This window comes from Phacochoerus africanus, chromosome 9 (assembly GCF_016906955.1).
Source record: "Phacochoerus africanus isolate WHEZ1 chromosome 9, ROS_Pafr_v1, whole genome shotgun sequence".
NCBI classification, from domain to species: domain Eukaryota; kingdom Metazoa; phylum Chordata; class Mammalia; order Artiodactyla; family Suidae; genus Phacochoerus; species Phacochoerus africanus.
Window position 1 is genome coordinate 56,359,361 of NC_062552.1, and position 17,364 is coordinate 56,376,724.

Here is a 17,364-nt window from a genome sequence, read left to right on the forward strand (position 1 = left end):
AGAGGATCTGCAATCAGAAATAAGACCCCAAAACCCAAGACAGAAAGGAGGAACATAAGTGGCATTGACTCAGTATTCTACTGTCCCCTTCATGAGCCCCTCCCTGCTCCTTCCTGCCTCCCCAACCACCCTACAGACATGAAATCTGATTTGTCATAGAACATTACCACCCTCCTACTTTTGTAGTCTTCTTGAAGTTGTGTTTTTTGTTTTTTGCTTTTTATGGCCGTACCTGTGGCATATGAAGTCCCCAGGCTAGGAGTCGAATCGCAGCTACAGCTGCCGGCCTACACCACAACCACAGCCACAGCCACGCCAGGTCCGAGCTGCGTCTGTGACCTACACCACAGCTCATGGCAATGCTGGATCCTTAACCCACTGAGCAGGTCCAGGGATCAAACCTTCGTCCTCATGGATGCTAGTCTGGTTCTGTACTGCTGAGCCATGATGGGAACTCCCGTGAAGTTTCTTAATTGTACAATTTTGATGAAAATGAATGTAGAAGTGCCCAAACTGTTATAGGGCTTAAACTGAACAATCCAGTTGATGCACCTAGATCTAGTTTTAATTTTTGTAGAATAGAATATAAACCACTCACCACAAAGGGTCTAAAAAAGGCTTTTTGCACAGGATTCTGGAGAGTCTCATACATCCACTCAATCGGGCAGGCAGTATATGGGGGAAAGAGCACTGGATTGGGAGTCAGAAAAGTGAGGTTCTGCCCTCAGTTTTAACCTCCGCCTCCTCATCTGTCACAGGCACCAATTTTTTGTTTTTTCACTGTGTTACCTAAGGACCAATTTATACCATGAAGGTGCCTGATGCATTTCTGATTTGACTTCTGGATACAGGAAGGACAGGAATACAGTGATGTAAAAGCCAACAAGTTAAGAGGCTATAAGCCCAGCTCTCCTCCATCCTGGCACTGGCAGCTATGGAGGAAGGGGGGGTAAACCACCAGAGAATAAGGGGCCGCTACTAGATCTGAGAGAGGGCTGTGCATCACATCTAGTGTAGCTATGCAAAAGTAGGCAGGTACATGGCCCCAAAGTCACTGCATATTAGGGTCCACTTGTTAGGTTGAATCTTTTTCAATTTTTCTCTTTCAATTTTTATTTATTCAGCAACTACTAAGTTCCTACTATGCACATAAGAGATGCTCAATAAACGTTAGATGAAGGAAAAATACTCAGAAGTTCAGAAGTCACGCCAGCACTCTAGAACACATATAAATCATGCTCTCCCCTCCACCATTCTTGGCTTCACCTCTGGTCACATCACAGGTCACAAACTGGTCATGTGAGTAAGTCCTTAAGCACAGTATGACATGACTGTGCCTTAATGCAAATGTCCATTCCACTAACAGGTTGTCTTTAAAAAGCAGATACCAGTCTTCAGCCTGAAACCACCTCAGTGGATCTTCAGCTTCATCTGAGGATACGCCAGGGTGATGATGCCTGCTAGAGAGGACACAAGACCTCCAAGGCCTATGATGCCAGCATTGGACTTATAGATCCCCAACTGGTCCAAAGGGTTCAGGATATCACAGAAGTTCTTCACTGTGTCCAGGAGCAAGGGAGGATGCTTCTTCAGAGACCGGAATAAGAGAAGGAGAAAGGACTGGAGCCATTCGGTTTCCTCATCAGCCACGCTGTACCCAAAAGGATCCTGGGTGGGTGATTTCTCCCTCTTTGCCCTGTCGTGGGCAACCTGCTCCATCTGCAGGGAGATTTCATACAGATCCCTGACCAGGCTCAGCAGAAGGGAGGAGCAGTAATAGCGAGCAGCCCACACTTGCCACGTCTCTTTGTTTATGCCAGAGGTGATCCCTATGCTCTTCACAAAGAGGATGGTGTCACAGATGAAATAACCCACGCGGTTCAGGCTGGCTAGTGTTAGGCAGAAGCGGGGCACCAGGTCAGTGGCATGAATGCTCTCTCGAGTCGCCTGTAGAGCATGTACCACATTGCCTACTCTGAACCCTGCAAGAAGAACCCATGACAGTTAGCAGTTATTTAATGGGTAGGTAATAGGATTTTATAGGCAGAATCTCTGCATCGGGAGAGAGGTCAGTTGTTTTAACAGCTGACTCATCTGAAGCTCAGCCTTTGCTCAAGAAAGGAGAACTTTACAGTCTGTTAAGGATGCCTAAAATGATCCCGGAAGGCAAAAAAGACAGGGACTCGTTAAACACTGCCTCCATTTCACTGACTACATTCACGAGGACTTACAGTACACCTTAGGTCAGGTCAGTCTTCAGTGTGGATTGTTATATTGGAATATTACTTCTTTAGCACGAAGGTACTACAATAACATGAACTCAGATGCAACATTCTACACTTTATTTACTTTCCAGTGAAAAGACTGCTTTAAAAACAAAAACAAACAAACAAAAACCACACCATTATCACCTTGCCCTTTCTTTTCTTTTTTTTTTTTTTGTCTTTTCTAGGGCCGCACCAGCAGCATATGGAGTTCCCAGGCTAGGGGTCCAATCAGAGCTGTAGCCGCCGCCTACGCCAGAGCAATGAGGGATCCAAGCCGCATCTATGACCTACACCACAGCTCACAGTGACGTCGGATCTTTAACCCACTGAGCAAGGCCAGGGTTGAACCCGAAACCTCATGGTTCCTAGTCAGATTTGTTAACCACTGCGCCACAATGGGAACACCTATCTTGCCATGTCTCTGCTCCAAACCCCCTTTGGCTCCCTACTGTCGAAAAGACAAAGTAGAGATGGTAGGATTTAGTGGACAGCACAACTAATAATATTGTCACATGTGACTCCTAGCTGAATTAAACCAACCGTCACAAGGGCGTGTCCTTTATCTGATGTTGTAATTCAATTAATCAGGGACAGCAGCAATCAACCAATATTTACATAGTACTTTCTCAGAAACAGTTATAGTCCTAAACATTATGGATGATACAAATGAAGTATCTTCCTTAAAGGACTCTATCTTAGACTCAGCAAATGCTCAGAAGTAGCTACCCTCAGGAAACTTACAATCTCAGAAAAATCTTTGGTAATTAATTACTTTATTTATTTATTATTTTGCTTTTAAGGGCTGCACTCGGGGCATAAGGAAGTTCCCAGGCTAGGGGTTCAATCGAAGCTGCAGCTGCCAGCCTACACCACAGCCACAGCAATGCCAGATCTGAGCCGAGCCTGTGACCTACATCATAGCTCACGGCCATGCCGGATCCTTAACCCACTGAGCGAGGCCAAGGATTGAATCCGAGTCCTCATGGATCCTAGTCAGGTTTGTTAGAGCTGAGCCATGACAGGAGCTCCTGTTTGGTATTATTTTATCAAAAATAACACAAAATATGTAATGAGTAATCCTGGGTTCTACTTTTGGCTCTTCCACTAACTGGACGAGTAACCTTGGCTACGTCATTTCTGGACTTCAGAGACTAGTGACCTTTAAATTAAGGACCTTTGAGCTCCAACATTCTAAAGAGTGAGAACTTCTAATCTCAGTTTTCTAAGCCATCCAGAAAAGCTCACCCCACCCTCTGCTTGACAATTTAAGTGTTTTCTCCATCAAACCAGTTTCTTCATTGATTCTCCAATACAATGGTTTGCTCATAACAATTCTGAGCCTTCACTAGAGGAAACCACCCTTCAAGAATGTTCTTCTTCCTTCTCCCTTTTGCCACACCTCAATTTCTACTTCCTCAAAACACCTTTCTTTTTCTCTACCCCAACCAACATATTTGGTACTAAATTTTATATGATTATACCATGTCATCTTAGGTCTCTCATAAGGCTTAGTACTATATCTTTATGAAGTAGGTACTCGAAAATAATTGATCAACATCTGATTTCTACATTGCAGGCCTCTGCTTATCTGATTCTCATCAACGAGGAGTTAAGCATGCAATTGCTATCAGAAGTATGAGATTTTTCCAGCATGCATTATCATCATTATTATTTTTTTTTAGGGCCAAACTCGAGGCATATGGAGGTTCCCAGGCTAGGGGTCAAATTGGAGCTGTAGCTGCTGGCCTACACCACAGTCATAGCAATACCAGATCCGAGCTGTGTCTGTGACCCACACCACAGCTCATGGCAACGTGGATCCTTAACCCACGGAGTAAGGCCAGGCATCGAACCTGCATCCTCATGGATGCTAGTCATTTTTGTTTCCACTGAGCCATGACGGAAACTCCCACATTATTATTAAAGTGAATCAAATGAGTACAAAACACTGATCATTTTTTGCCTTGAACATGAAGCAACCCCACAAATGACTTAAGAAAATGTATCCATCCATTTCCTCTAGCAGTCCTTCAAGAGAAGAGGAAAAGGCCAGGGTTCAAGCATACAGCAGTTCTGTTCTTCCAGGGCTCCCAGAGCCAGGAGCTTAGGTTAATGTTAGGGATTACCAGAACATTTTGTGATTCTAAGAACTAAAGGTGAACTCACACACTGTAGGTCCCTCTGGCTATGATTAAGCAGAAAGATGTGGAACACAGGACAGTGTCTGTGAACGGTCAACCTCTTTGGCCTGACATTTTGTGAGGGCAGCCTTGCTAGTGAACTTCATCAATAAACTTGACTGACTACAAATCAATGATCTAGAAAGTATTTTGTGCATTACAGGATCTGAAGGTGCTACACCAGGAGCCACTGTCCCTCCAGGGACAGGGTACTTACATTTACGGCCAGTGCTCACACTGGCCTCCAGTTTCTTGAGCTTCATTACCACCTTCTCTTTGTCAGCTTTAGGCTCTAACAAATATCTAAGCAACATGCATGTGTACTGAGTGGCTCTGAAATGGAAAAAAAAAAAAATGAGGAGAATGATTTACAAACCAAATAAAATTCATGAAGTAAGGGAAGGAGAAATGTGTCTTGCTAAAGGCAAAGTTTCCAGAACAATGTCTCAAGTAGTAGCTCTTACAAGAACAAATTTTTCAACAGTCACCCCACAGGGCCAAAAGGTAGAACATGCGATGGAAACGCCACACAGAGGTAACACAAAGAGAATGAAAAAGAACTCTGCAATAACACACTCAAAAGGCCTTTGGCTGGCACAGAGAATGGAAGATAATCAAAGCAGTAAATTGCACAAAAATCTACCTCATGTTAATTCTGCAAAGATCTTTACTTATTTTCTCCAATGTAAATTTCTAAAAGATTTTCAAATTTCTAAAACAGATTTTTTTTTTTTACCAACTGCTTATATGACAGGTCACACATTCAAACCAGACCCAGTGAAAAGGTCACAGTTTGAGTATTGCTTAACTTTTATAAAAGATCCAAATACACACCTATACACAAATAAGTATAGATTTGTCTTTCGAAACTAATTAGTGACTAATTAGTGGAGTTCCCATCATGGCTCAGTGGGTTAAGGATCTGGCGTTGCTATGAGCTGTGGTGTAGGTCCCAGATGCGGCTTGGATCCCGTGTTGCTGTGGCTGTGATGTAGGCCGGCGGCTACAGCTCCAATTCGACCCCTAGCCTAGGAACCTCCATATGCCACAGGAGCAGCCCTAGAAAAGGCAAAAAGACAAAAAACAAAACAAAACAAAACAAAAAAAAACACTAATTGGTATTTTATATAAAATACAAACTCTTGTTTGATAATACTAAATATCCAATAAAGTGATTATTGTCATGAGTACAAACAGCAATGCCTTACCAAGAAACATAAAAAAATGAAAATTTTTATACCACATAGTCAAACATCTAAATGCATTTGGCGGTATTGTAAACCAAGTAGGCAGGTGCGTGTATTCCATAATCCCGTAACTGCATTTGAAACCCTTTATGCCATAAATACTACTCCCAGTAAAAATGTGGCACATTTTCCAAAGTGGTGAACTGTGACTGAGGGTGAAGTAAAAAGGAACAATCTCTCTCTCTCTTCCTCTTTTGGTATGCTTCTTGGCTAGAGAGCTCAAGCTGCTCAAGTCAATGAATCCCTCTTTCTCAGATGTGGTCTAAAAACAGAAATGTGTCCAAAGACAAAGCACTACTTTATGAATGCAAGTCTGTTCATAGAAGCTGTAGATCACCAAGTAGATTAGGAAATGAATGGCAGAGATCTCAGATCATGCTGAATAAGTACATCCTAAACAATTATTTATTAACCAACTTCACTGATAAACTTTGCAGGTATATTCTGAGTACACTGGAATTGTAGGCTTTGATTTTAATGAAGCTTATAATAGAATGCAACCATTTTGAAAATCTATCAAATTAACCAGAAAGGTAGTATGGCTTGGTAATTAAAGACGTGGGTCCTGGAATCAACTGTGTGCTTTGAAATCTCTCAGGTCAGCCATTTGGTATCTATTAACCTCCTGCTTCAGTTTCCCCTTTCTTGAAATGGGGATGATTTAGAGAATTTAATTTCCTAGGGTGTGTTGAGGGTTTAAGGGGTTAATAGTCGTAACATACTGAGAACAATATCTGGCATAAAGTCGGCTTTCAAAAGTTTCATATTTATTGGGGCTACTATTGGCCTGAGTGTCGTAGCAGTAGTATACCCAGAAGAAGGAAAAGCTGTTAAATCGAACTGCAACTGTAATAATTTTTTTTATTATTGAGCAAAACTCAACTGAATTTCTAAAAGAAACATTATGAATTAGCATTAAAAGTGCAACCTCCATTCAATATTTTCAGTAGCACAGCGTGTGCCTTCGAGGTGCAGTCAGTTCTTTCGGCGGCTCTCCACCCTCTACTTTCCACAAAACCATTTCACACATGGTATCTCAATGACAGGACAAGAATGTAAGATAAATAAATGCATTTTTATTCTCCCCATAAGAAGTTCGTGGGGTCTTCGAAGCTACAACCATGTATGGTAGGCTTCCCTAGACACAGATGTCAACCCCAAGTTTTTCTTCAATAATTCCTCGGAAGAATAATCATTCCCAGTCTTTCTCAGGTTAGGAGAAAAGGGTTGGTTGGCTGGTTTAACACAGCCATCACTCCCGAGAGGGCTGCGGGGTCAGGCACCCGGGCTTTGGGGCGACAGGTTCAGGATGTGAAGCGATGCGTTCGGCTCAGCCCCTTTGAATTTAGGGTGAACAGGGGTTCCAGGACTACATTCCCTGCAGGGGCCGGCAGCGTCCTTGCTGCTTCCGTCCGCTGGGCCACGATCTCCTCCCCGGGTGCCGGAGAACATGAAGCCGAGTCCGGGGTGGAGGGATGGGGACCGGGTGGAGGCCGCAGGCACCTGACTCACCTGAAGAGCCGGTCCCGGCCTTGGGTCTGGTTGGTGAAGCGGATGAAAGCGTCCATGGCGCCCGGCCCAAGACCATACGTCGCACTGGGCTGTGTCGCGCGAATGGTCAGGGGCGGCCGTCGTCGGGTCCCCGCGAGAAGGTCATTCTCCGCCGGCCCCAGGGCCTGTCTCTCCGCCCCCGCAGGGGCGGGCACCTATTCGAAACAGCGACTTCTCGGGCTTCCGGCTGGGCCGGAAGTCGTGGTTACTAGGCAACGTCAAGCTGCCGGCCCAGGTGAGAGAAACGTGGCTTCGGGCTTCCCGGGCTGCGGCTCCCGGTGGACTTCCACTTACCTTTGGGATCTCCTAGCAGGGGGAGCCGGGCTAGAGAGGGCCGGTCTCCAAGCCTCAGAAGGCCCCGGGGCGCCCTGCGCCTCCCGGCAGATCCTGGGTACCCAGGTTCTCCCGCGGAATCCCTAAAGGAGATTCCTCTGAGTTTTCACTTGCGGATTGAAAAGCCTGGTCATTTCCCAGCTCTGTGCCTCCGCGTCCCTTGAGCAACACAGCTCCACATCTGGGATAGGAAATGGTTAGAGCAGAGTTAAGCCAATGCTTGGAATGTATTTTTAGCATGAGAGCTGGGTAAATGAGAGAACTTTCTGTTGGGATTATTTAACACTGCCAGAAGAGTGCTACCTGAGGAAATTCTCAAAGGATTAACATGAACAAAATGGGGACAAAAAGAGATTAAAATGAAACTGCACAGTTGATGGAACTTGGCCTCTGTCCACAGGTAGAAACAGTAATGTGGAGTCAAGAGTTTTGGGTGAAGGAGAAAAAAATTGCTTTTATTGCTAGGAGTCCAATCAGAGCTGCAGGTGCCACAGCCATAGCCAGGAGGGATCTGAGACACATCTGCAACCACACCATAGCTCACAGCAACACTGGGTCCTTAACCCACTGAGCGTGGCCAGGGATCAAACCCAAATCCTCATGGATCCCAGTGAGGTTCCTTACCACTGAGCCACAATGGAACTCCTGTTTTTACCTATTTTTGTGACTCATTTTTTTCCCCTTTTGTTGGCTTATTAGCTATAACTCTTTATTACTTTAGTGGTTGCTTTAGGATTTATAATATGCTTTGGTTGTTGTTGTTGTTGTTGTTGTTTTTTGGCAGAGACAGCATGCAGAAATTCCCAGGCCAGGGATTGAACCCATGTCATAGCAGTGACAACCCTGAGTCCCTGTTGTTCTACATATGTTCTTAACCCCACGTTACATTATTATTTTTGTTTAAACATTTTAAATATCTCTTAAAGAGATTTACATAAGAGAAATTCTTTTATATTTACCTACATATCTATCATCCAGTGCTTTTCATTCTTTTGTTTAGATTCACATTTCTCTCTGATGCCTGAAGGCCTTTCTTTCACATTATTGTTTCTTTTTTTTTCTTTTTACGGCTGCATCTGCAACATATAGAAGTTCCCAGGATAGAGATTGAATCGTAACTGCAGCTGCCAGCCTATACCACAGCCACAGCATTGCCAGATCTGAGCTGCCTCTGCAACCTATGCTGCAGCTTGCAGCCATGGCAGATCCTTAATTCACTAAGTGAGGCCAGGGATTGAACCCTCATCTCATGGATACTGGTTGGATTCTTAACCCTCTGAGCCACAACAGGAACTCCCTTTGCATTATTTCTTATAATGCTGATCTGCTGCTGCTAAATTCTTTCAGTTTTTGAATGTATAATAAGTCTATATTTTACCTTCATTTATTGAGATATGTTTTTTAACCTAGAATTCTTGACTGACAAATTTTTTCTGTCAATACTTCACTGCCTTCTCACTTGCAATGTCTCCTTCAGGAAATCTGTTGTTCTTTGTTCCTCTGTAAATGTCTTTCTATCTCTGGCTGCATTTCAAATTTTGTCTTTATCATTGTTTTTTCTTTTCTTTTTTGTCTTTTGTCTTTTTAGGGCCGCACCTGCGGCATATGGAGATTCCCATGCTAGGGGTATAATTGGAGCTGTAGCCGCCAGCCTACACCACAGCTCATGGCTACACCAGATCCTTAACCCACTGAGCGAGGCCAGGGATCGAACCCACAACCTTATGGTTCTTAGTCGGATTCGTTAACCACTGAGCCACAACAGGAACTCCTCTTTATCACTAGTTTTGATTATGATGTGCCTTGGTATAAATTTCTTCATGCGTAATTTGCTTAGGATTTGTTTTTCTTCTTGAATCTATGGGTTTAGAGTTTTCATCAAAATTTTAAAATTTTTGTCCATTTTTTCTACAACTGTTTAAAAAATCTCTTCCCTCATTTGAGGATTTCAATCACACTTATACTAGGCTACTTCAGATTATACCACATGTCACTCTCTTATTTTTTTTTCTTTTTTTTTCTCTTTGTTTCATTTTATTTCTGTTGCTGTGTTTTCAAGTGCACAAATCTTTTCTTTGGCACATTTAATTTGTCTTGTTTTGAAATCTTGTTATGAATTGAATTCATTGCATTTTTTCATCTGAGACATTGTAGTTTTCATCCCTAAAAGTTCAGTTGTGTGTTTTTAAATATTTCCACATCTCTACTTATCATATACAGCATTTCCTCTTGGTTTTTGGCCTGCTGAGTCTAATATCTGTGTTAATTATGACTCAGCTTCAAGTGACTGAGTTTTCTCTGTATTATGGCTTGTGGTTTCCTGCTTCTCTGCATGCCAGGTAATTTGTTTTTATTGGATCCTAGGCATTGTGAATTTTACTTCATTGGATGCTTGATCTCTTTGTAACTGAGCAAGGGCTGTTGTGCCCAAGGTGCAGAAAGCCAAACTCTGACAGCAGGCGTTTGCAGCATAGTAAGTGTTTATTGCAGAACCGCCAAGCAAGGGAATGGGAGGAAAATCTCAGAACCACTCTGTCTTGTTCTTTGGGTTAGGGGTATTTTAAAGGAGAACAAAGAAACTGGCATTCATCATCATCTTGTGACATTTCTGTGACATGTCTTAATCACAGTTTCGGGAATCAGGATGTCTCTGGTTTACAATCCTCTGGTCAGGTGGTCCATGGCTTGGGGGTCTGCGAGCTCATCCTGCCCTGAAGAAACAACCAGAGTGTGTACTTTAAGGATGATGTCTACATGTCTAAGTTTAGTACTTATGATGTTATCAACTACTGCGGTCTTAGTCATCTGATTCTGGGTGATTAGTGTTTAATCAGCACAGGCTTGAGTTCAGAGGAGACACAAAAGGGAATAAAGTTTCAGACAGAAAAATTAATCACAAACTCAGTAAGGGTACCCTGTGTTAGGGAGCCTAGGTTCCATATTTGTATTCCTATAAGTCTTCTCCAGCTTTGTCTTGGTATATAGTTAAGTTACTAAGTAAGTTTGACCTTCTGACTTCTAAGATTTGATGGGTGATACCAGTACAGTGTTTATTCCAGGGTTAATTTTTCCCACTACTTGGCTAGACTCTTCTGAGTACTCTAGCCAGTGTTTGTGAATTAGGAGCTTTTTCCGTTCTCACTAATGGAAACAGTTGTTATTCCCTGCCTTTGGTGAGTTCAGCTTACTGTTCCCATGATTATTCAAGCGGTTCTTTCCTCTCAGATCCAGACTCACCTTTGCACTGGAAACATCACAGATGTGCTCCAGCGGGTAAGAGAAGATGGTGGGAGCAGAGCCTTTATATGACTTCCATGGATCCAAGACGCTCTGACAGTGCAAGACCCTACTCCACTACCTATTAAGCATCTTAAAATCTACCCCGTGTTCCACATTAAATGCCTTTTTAAAACTGTAACATTTGAAAGCCTTTTTTTTTTTTTTTGCCATGCCTGCAACATGCAGAGGTTCCTGGGCCAGGGGTCAAACCCGTGCCACAGCAGCAACCCAAACCGCTGCAGTGACAACATGAGATCCTTAGCCCACTGTGCCACAAGGGAACTCCTGAAAGTCTTAAACATTATGCACACTCAGAGTGGAGCCGATAAGTTGATTTGGGTTTTTTTTTTTTAGTCAATATTTTTTTCGAGTCTCAAACATTTCTTGAAAAATCTCATAGGCTCTGGGCACTGTGCCTATAGAGCCCCTGGATGGCAGCAGCGGGACTAGAAAGGAAGGAACAAATTCGACAGTGAGAGTTGGAAGTACTTGAGCTACACCTTATTATTTATTTTTTTTTAGGGCCACACCTTTGGCATACAGAACTTCCCAGGCTAGGAGTTGAATCAGAGCCACAACTGTGCCACAGCCACGCAACGAGGGATCCGAGCCTCATCTGCAACCTACATCACAGCTCACGGCAATGCCATATCCTTAACCCACTGAGGCCAGGGATTGAACCCTGGTCCTCGTGGATACTAGTTGGGTTCATTAACCTCTGAGCCAGGATGGGTACTCTGTACTTGAGCTACATCTAATTGGAGGTGAGGGAAAAGTAAGCACAAAAGTCATGGCTCCTAACCCAGCTGGCTTGAGCACAACCGTTTGCAGAGATGCAAGAGCCAGGAGAAAGCATAAGTTGTAGGAGAAAAGGCGTATCCTCTTTGGTCCAGAAAGACAGCCACTCTCTCACCGGGAAGTGAAGAAAGGCAGTAAGGATGCCAAATTTCTTTCCTTCCCTCATAGCACACATCATCCTGGGCTGGCCTTGAAGATGTAAGCAGTCAGTACCTATCTCGGCAGATAGCCTTAGTAACATGAAGAGCATCTCTTGACAATGTGCTAACAATCATGTGATAAATAAGGAAGGTATCAGTCTCTAGAATAAATAGCTCCCACAGACTCTTGTGCCAAGGAGAAAATAGTTGTCCTTTGTAACTTGTCCTTTTTCTCAGAGTACCTTGGCTTGCTTCCTTCATCAGCCTTTCCGAGTTTCACCGATGTTTCCAGCACCACCTTCTGCCATGACAGCTCCCAAAGGAAGTCGAACCCAGAAGATGAAGCTGCCCATTTTTACACGAAAGGGGACCCTGGAGGTACCCTCCCCCACAGAGGAGGACTGGTCTAAGGATGATGAAGAGGATTACATCTTCAAGGGTCCATATCAAGAGCTGGATTCCTTACCTCAGCCTTATCGAATGATCAACAAGCTGGTGAACTATCTGTTTGACTGTTCATGGGAAATTATTGAGGAGAGGGACAAATCGAGGAAAGCTGAGCTCAGCCGGATCCAGCCCACCATCTACCCTCCACTGATGGAGAGCAAGGTATGGAGCAGCTGACCAAGAGCCCTTGTTTCTCAGTTGAGTGTTGATGCATGAAAGCATCTGATCTAGGGAAGGACTCCTACCAGGAACCCTCACTCAGTAAGACAGGTGCATAGTTGAAAGATAATGGGCCTGCTGATGCTGATTAAAATAGACTTAGTAAATGCCTGAGGTGGTTGTTCTGGTTCATTAAAGATTATACAGTTATGGGAGTTCCTGTTGTGATGTGGCGGAAACAAATCTGGTATCCAAGAGGATGCAGGTTTGATCCCTGGCCTCCCTCAGTGGGTCTGGGATCCAGCACTGTTGTGAGCTGTGGTGTAGGTTGCAGACACAGCTCAGATCCCGTGTTGCCATGGCTGTGGCTGTGGCCGGCAGCTGCAGCTCTGATTCGACCCCTAGCCTGGGAACCTCTATATGCCACACATGTAGCCCTGAAAAGAAAAAAAAAATTATACAGTTTTATCTTTTACATCCTATTGTTATTTTTAAATCTTCCTGAGTATAATAATCACTCTCTTGCTGGATTGTTGGGAATCTGCCAGGGCATCAGCCATTGTTCTTTCTGCAGGGTTCTAGATGAATAAAACACAGAGAATGGGGTCACTGGTCCACTCAGCACAGGGCCCACAACCATACTTCATGTTGGGATTGAGCACTTTATTCTCAACCTCTTTGCTTTCTCTGGCCCTATTCCCCTAAAAGTGGAATGCTCTGACGTTCTTGATGCTTGAGCAAGACAATTAGATGGGCACTGTGTTTAGGCATGATACCGTAAGTACAAAGGATTTACATCCCTCTTTGCAAAGTTAGCTCATATTACTTGCAGATGGTGATGACTGAAAGCCATTTCTTTCTTTTTTTTTTCTTTGTTTTTCTTTTCTCAGCTCAGCAAAATGCCACACTGCATGGCTCTTTCCCAAGACTATGTGTTTATTGGAGGAACCAAAGGATTCTCCATCTACAGTCTGTACAATGCTAAACGAGTCTATGCTTGGGAGAAACTTAAGGTTGATGTCACGTCCATCTGGGCCACAGATCTGGGAAGTGAAATACTCATTGCTCCTGTGGATGAAATGGGTATTTGTCCCTCATCTTCCTTTTTAGCCTAGTTTGCAGATATCGATAGACTGGTGTTCAATTTAATCTCCTTTCCAGGCATGGGAGGCGCCAGACATGGAGAGTCCTCCATGGCCACACAGTATTAACTAATATCTGCAGGACAGTCTGGTGTGCCAGGCACTGTTCTAACAATTCACATCCCATTTAACCCTCACGACAGCCTCTGGAGGTAAACAGAGTGTTTTTCAGAAGACTAGACAACCGAGGTATGGAAGTTAAATAACTTACTTGAGCCCACGCAGGAAATAAGGGGCACAGGCAGGATTTGCAGCAGGCAGTATGGCCCTGGAGGCCACACCCTTTCTGGCACTTAGCAATCCTGCTGCTCAGATAAGCCAGAGTTGCTTTATTTTCTCTTGGCCTAAGGATGAGCCGGGCCTGAGGACCACAGTATAGAGAACTATGGACCATTTCTGGATCCTGTTTCTGCAGGAGAGTGGCTCCTCCAGTTGGCATTTTAGGAAGAACACCCTGATAGTGTTTGAAAAAGTAAAAAGGAGAGGTTGAAAGACCAGGAAGAGCTAGTGCATCTGATGAGGGGAGGAATTATCAAAGTCTGAACCAAGGTGGGGGCTGTTAAAATGAAAAGAAGGAGTTCCCGTTGTGGCACAGTGGAAACGAATCCGACTAGGAACCATGAGATTGCGGGTTCAATCCCTGGCCTTGCTCAGTGGGTTAAGGATCCAGTGTTGCCGTGAGCTGTGGTGAGGCAGCTCAGATCTCGCATAGCATGGGCCAGCAGCTATAGCTCTGATTGGACCCCTAGCCTGGAAACCTCTGCATTCCTCTGCTGTGGCCCACCCCCCCAAAAAAGCAAAATAAAGAAATAAAAGATAATAACATTAAAAAAAGAGAGATAGATTTGCACTTATCACCCTGCATTATATCTAGTTGGTTATATATCTGTTTGAGTTTTGTGATGAATTTGAGAGCAGAAATTGTCTTGGTTGTCCCGGCACATTCATGGTCCTGGAGCAGATATACCATGAATGTTTATTGGGTTGAGTTAGACTTGTACCCACAGTGGGCCAAATGCCCCTACAAGGTCTGTATTATGGCTTTAGGGGCAGGTTATGAGTGTCTGGGAGGCACCCCAAGAAAGAGGCAAGAAATCATGGTGGGTGATGATCATATACTGGAGCCCTTAGGTTAGATGGGAATTAGAATCACAGAATTACTTATTGAGGAGTTCTGGTTGTGGCGCAGTGGAAACTAGTATCTATGAGGATGCTGGTTCAATCCCTGGCTCGCTCAGTGGGTTAAAGATCCAGCATTGCTGTGAGCTGTGGTGTAGGTCATAGATGCCACTCAGATCCCAAGTGGCTGTGGCTGTGACGTAGGCCAGCAGCTGTAGCTCCGATTTGACCCCTAGCCCTGGAATTTCCATATGCTGAGGGTGCAGGCCTAAAAAAAAAAAATCAAACAAACATTACTTATTGAATAAAAAAAAAAATAACCGCATGAGGAGCTTTTTGGGGTTTGAGAGATGAGGCACATAGAAGAGTAAGATATGATCCTTTCCCTTGAGAATCTGTACATTTGCAGGAGGAATAAAAGACTCAGGAAGCAGCTGGCAAACAATGGGAAATGCTGCTGGAGGAGATGCTAAAGCAGGTGGATAGAAGTCATGGAGATTGGTGTGGCCAAAGTGCTTACATGAGGATTCTAGAAGAGGTGGGGCCGGGGTGGGCAGAGAGGACTGGGGAGGGAGAATAACTTGAACATTTCAAGTAAGAGATAGAAACAAGGAGAACAAGGTGCTCCTGGGCAGTGGAGGGGCCAGGGAAGAAGCCTAACATTGCACGAACTTAGAATGGTATTTCAGAAAGTCAAATATAAAATTCCAGTTTTTGGAGTTGCCATCGTGGCACAGAGGAAACAAATCTGACTGGGAACCATGAGGTTTCAGGTTCTATCCCTGGCCTCGCTTAGTGGGTTAAGGACCTGGTGTTGCTGTGAACTGTGGTGTAGGTCGCAAACACGGCTTGGCTCCCACATTGCTGTGGCTGTGGTATAGGCTGCAGCTGTAGCTCTGATTGGACCCCTAGCCTGGGGAATCTCCATATGCCGCGGGTGTGGCCCTAAAAAGAAAAAAAAAAAAATTCCAGTTTTTCTTTAGCTCAACTGTCGGTCTTCATTCTTACTTATTTTTCTGTTTCAGGTATCATTAGACTGTTTTATTTTTATAAGGATGGTCTTTATCTCATCAAAGCCATCAATGAAGTGGTAAGCTCCTGTTCTTTTATCTATAGCTGGGCCCAAACTGTAGCAAATCATGTTCATTTCAACATGGAGATCAATGACAACCATTCTAGAGTAAAGAGAAACAGAGACCTCCCTGGCCCGAAATCCTTCTCCAAATAGCCAATTAAAAGATCCCTCAGTATCAGAGGGTACGTGCTGGATGCCTTGGATTTACTTATCTTGTCAACAGAAGAAAATTACCAAGGAGCTCCAGATTGAGTACCAGACCAACATATCTAATAACTACTCACAAGTCCCTGAATTTTTGGCTGCGCCTCACATCCAGTTCCCTTGTCTGCGCTGTTCCGTCTGCATAGAATGCCCTTCCTTGTCTCCCTACCTACTATGTGTGTCCCTTAGATGTCTCTCATTCTTTAAAACTAGCTCAGGGAGTTCCTGTTGTAGCTCAGTGGTAATGAACCCGGATAGTATCCCTGAGGATGCAGGTTCAATCCCTGGCCTCACTCAGTGGGTCGGGGATCCGGCGCTGTGGTGAGCTGTGGTATAGGTCACAGATGTGGCTCAGATCCTGAGTTGCTGTGGCTGCGGTGTAGGCAGGCAGCTGCAGCTCCAATTTGACTCCTAGCCTGGGAACTTCCATGTGCCACACATGTGGCCCTAAAAAGCAAAAAACCAAAACCCAGCTCAGATATCTCCTCTAAGATACTTTCCCTGATTGACCCAAGAGGAGCTAATCTCTTCGTTCTCTGTGCCCCAGCATGTAGGACAGAATTGCTATCACAGTTTTCTCCACTTTCTGTACTTAGCTGTTTGTATGACTGCTTCTTTTCCTGGATGTAAGTTCCTCCAGGGCAGGAGACATGCCTTACTCACCTGTGTTTTTCTGGTTCTTAATACATTGCCTATGTACTATAGGTTCTTAGAAAGTGTTTTTTGAATTAGTGAATCCAAAAAAGGAAGGTATTGCTCAGAGTATATTTTTAATCGGAGTTTGTTTTGTAAAAAAATATTATTGATGAGTATCAAAGAAATTCAGTGGGGAAAGAGTATTTTCAACAAATGATGCTGGAATGCTAGATAAACAAATGGGGGGATGCATCTCAGCCCTATTTCATACTATATATAAAAATTAATTTGAGATGGATTATAGGCCTAAATGTAAAGGCTAAAAATAAAAACATCCTTCTTGAGGAAAATATTTTTCTAAACTTGGGGCAAAGATTTCTTAGGACATAAAAAGCACTAAACATAAAAGAAAAAAAACACTGAAATTGGACTTATCAAAATTAGAAACTTCTCATTCTGCACACCATATACAAAAATCAACCTAAAATGAATCATATATCTCTACGAAAAATCTAAAATTATAAAACTTCTAGGGAGTTCCCGTCGTGGCACAGCAGAAATGGATCTGACTAGGAACTATGAGATTGCGTGTTGGATCCCTGGCCTCGCTCAGTGAGTTAAGGATCCAGTGTTGCCATGAGCTGTGGTGTAGGTTGCAGACACAGCTCAGATCTGGCATTGCTGCGGCTGTGGTGTAGGCCAGCAGCTCCAGCTGCGATTAGACCCCTAGCTGGGAACCTCCATATGCCATGGGTGTGGCTCTAAAAAGACAAAAATAGATAAATAA

The 17,364-nt window shown here is 43.8% G+C and overlaps 2 protein-coding genes across 3 annotated transcripts in view; one reads left to right on the forward strand and one right to left on the reverse strand.

Moving 5' to 3' along the window:
- Positions 1-1,093: 1,093 nt before the first annotated feature.
- On the reverse strand, positions 1,094-7,443 carry PEX11A (peroxisomal biogenesis factor 11 alpha). Of its 2 annotated transcripts, XM_047796636.1 has the most exons (3): positions 7,207-7,442; positions 4,665-4,780; positions 1,094-1,982 (listed from the first exon to the last, which is right to left on the reverse strand). In XM_047796636.1, the coding sequence occupies exons 1-3, from the start codon at positions 7,260-7,262 to the stop codon at positions 1,411-1,413; spliced, it is 744 nt and encodes a 247-aa protein (XP_047652592.1). In that variant the 5' UTR covers positions 7,263-7,442; the 3' UTR covers positions 1,094-1,410. The 2 variants fall into 2 exon arrangements, with proteins under 2 accessions (XP_047652592.1, XP_047652593.1); XM_047796637.1 differs by lacking the exon at positions 4,665-4,780 and having other exon boundaries at positions 7,207-7,443.
- A 4,592-nt stretch (positions 7,444-12,035) lies between these two features.
- Positions 12,036-17,364, forward strand: part of WDR93 (WD repeat domain 93) — a 47,387-nt gene continuing 42,058 nt past the window's right edge. Inside the window, exons 1-3 of the mRNA XM_047797149.1 lie at positions 12,036-12,404; positions 13,292-13,484; positions 15,688-15,752. Coding sequence (XP_047653105.1) covers positions 12,078-12,404; positions 13,292-13,484; positions 15,688-15,752 — 585 coding nt within the window. The 5' untranslated portion in view covers positions 12,036-12,077. The remainder of the gene's footprint in view (positions 12,405-13,291; positions 13,485-15,687; positions 15,753-17,364) is intronic.

What these genes read in the sequence shown, in the direction of transcription:
- PEX11A (XM_047796636.1), bottom strand. Translation starts at nt 7,262, where the DNA reads ATGGACGCTTTCATCCGCTTCACCAACCAGACCCAAGGCCGGGACCGG. An exon ending in GGCCGGGACCGGCTCTTCAG is followed by an intron (nt 4,781 to 7,206) that starts GTGAGTCAGGTG and finishes TTTCCATTTCAG; the next exon opens with AGCCACTCAGTACACATGCA. An exon ending in TGTGAGCACTGGCCGTAAAT is followed by an intron (nt 1,983 to 4,664) that starts GTAAGTACCCTG and finishes TTCTTCTTGCAG; the next exon opens with GGTTCAGAGTAGGCAATGTG.